This window comes from Helobdella robusta (genome assembly GCF_000326865.2).
Source record: "Helobdella robusta unplaced genomic scaffold HELROscaffold_24, whole genome shotgun sequence".
NCBI lineage: Eukaryota > Metazoa > Annelida > Clitellata > Rhynchobdellida > Glossiphoniidae > Helobdella > Helobdella robusta.
This window is the reverse complement of record NW_008704261.1, coordinates 1765230-1767014: the sequence shown is the minus strand read 5'-3', so window position 1 is coordinate 1767014 and position 1785 is coordinate 1765230. Positions and strand designations below refer to the sequence as shown.

The window sequence follows — 1785 nt, the reverse complement described above, 5'->3', positions numbered from 1 at the left end:
ACGACACACTAAGTTTGAGGGCCCCAAATTTTTTTCTGCTTAGGGCCCCCGCTTGACTTAATACGCCACTGGCGTCAGGGAACGTTTGCAGTCTTTAAAAACATTTGGTTTTTTATTTAAGGTCAGTGCTATAAGGCGTGCGGATTCACACGGCGAACACGCCGTTGAGATTCTACAAGGCGTGAAAAATCCGCACGGCCAATTGAACGCTTTAATGCTATAAAGCGTGAAATGCTATAAGGCGTTCAAATAGACGTTGAGATAAGGCGTGCGAATCACGGGCGGGTGAATACGACGTTTGAAATTATAAATCGTGAGAAACCCGCCCATCAAATTCGACGTTGAGATGCTATAAGGCGTGCGAATGACGAGTTGGCGAATACGACGTTTAGACGGTGCAAAGCGTGAGAATCGCACGGTGAATTCGACGTTGAGATGAAAATAGAAATTAACTCGCAAGCCGAATTCGACCTTGAGATGCTATAAGGCGTGCGAATCACGAGCGAGCGAATACGAAGTTTAGACGGTGTAAAGCGTGAGAATCGCACGACGAATTCGACGTTGAGATGGCCGAAGTCTGTACAACAAAGTTGACGCTATTTTGATGATACAGGACGCAGTCAAAGCGCAAAATTTGACGTTTATTAAGACAATATAAAGCATTTTTGTTATAGAATGACAATTTTAAAAATAAAAGTTTATTACATCAAATGTCATATAGTAACACACACAGACAAACACACATATTTACACAATAATGCATACAGGTACATTCTTCATATGTTAAGACGAAACAATTACGTAAAGACCCAACCATGACCCATTCTCGTCAACTAAGATTTCACTTGTAACACCAGGCAACCCAAGCGCGCCCATCAGCTCCTCTTCTGGAGTTCTAGTTAACCTGGCATTATGAAATATAATGTCAAATGCAATGGAATTCATGTTAAAATATATAATGATTAACCTCGTTTTTTGCTTCAAATTATATACATCTTTTCTTGCTACAGGAAAAAGAAACGATTGATGTAGGAAATTTGTTACAAGTGGTGGGTTAGCACCAGCGTCGAACATATTTTTAGCCCGCTCCAAAGCAGCTCCTGTTGGGCGTCGGTTATCTGTGCAAATACAGATGCACCAACATCATGGTTGGTTGTGCTCCAAAGACATCTTCTTAATAATAAACTCTTAAAATGTTTAAGCAACCAATTACAAAAATTGCTAGAAAAAATTTCCATTTCATTATTAAATATTTCAATTTTTTTAAACCATTATTTTAACTATAATAAAACAAAATTTAATTATCATTATTCATTATTAAAAATTTCAATTTAATTTTTTAAGTATTATTATCACTATCAACATATAACAATAAACAAAATTTAATTATAACTAACCATCATTAAATATTTCAATTTATATTTTAAAATATTATCGCAATCAATTTAATTTTTAAAATATTATCACAATCAATAAACAACAATAAACAAAATTTAATTGTTGCAAAGATTACTAACACTACCTTCCGATTTTTGCAGTATGCCAAATAAACTGCAAATTTGCAGACGGCTTTACATTTTCATAGTGCTTACAGACCCACCTAATGTAGTAACCATTGTTGAATATACAAAAATTAACAGTGTATAAAAATTTTAAATATAAAATATTTATTATAATTGAAATAAAGGCTTGAAAATATTTTAAAAATATAAAAACAACTTCTGACTGTAAAGCATATCTGGATCAAGATCAACAATTTTGGCGTTTTCCAGAAGATATTTTTTG

The 1785-nt window shown here is 34.1% G+C and overlaps 1 protein-coding gene across 1 annotated transcript; it reads right to left on the bottom strand.

The window, feature by feature from the left end:
- Positions 1-234: 234 nt before the first annotated feature.
- Positions 235-1074, bottom strand: HELRODRAFT_172729 (hypothetical protein; the record flags this gene model as incomplete). The annotated part of the gene is made up of 3 exons (XM_009019385.1): positions 235-480; positions 802-904; positions 968-1074. The coding sequence occupies 3 exons, from the start codon at positions 1072-1074 to the stop codon at positions 235-237; spliced, it is 456 nt and encodes a 151-aa protein (XP_009017633.1).
- Positions 1075-1785: the final 711 nt, after the last annotated feature.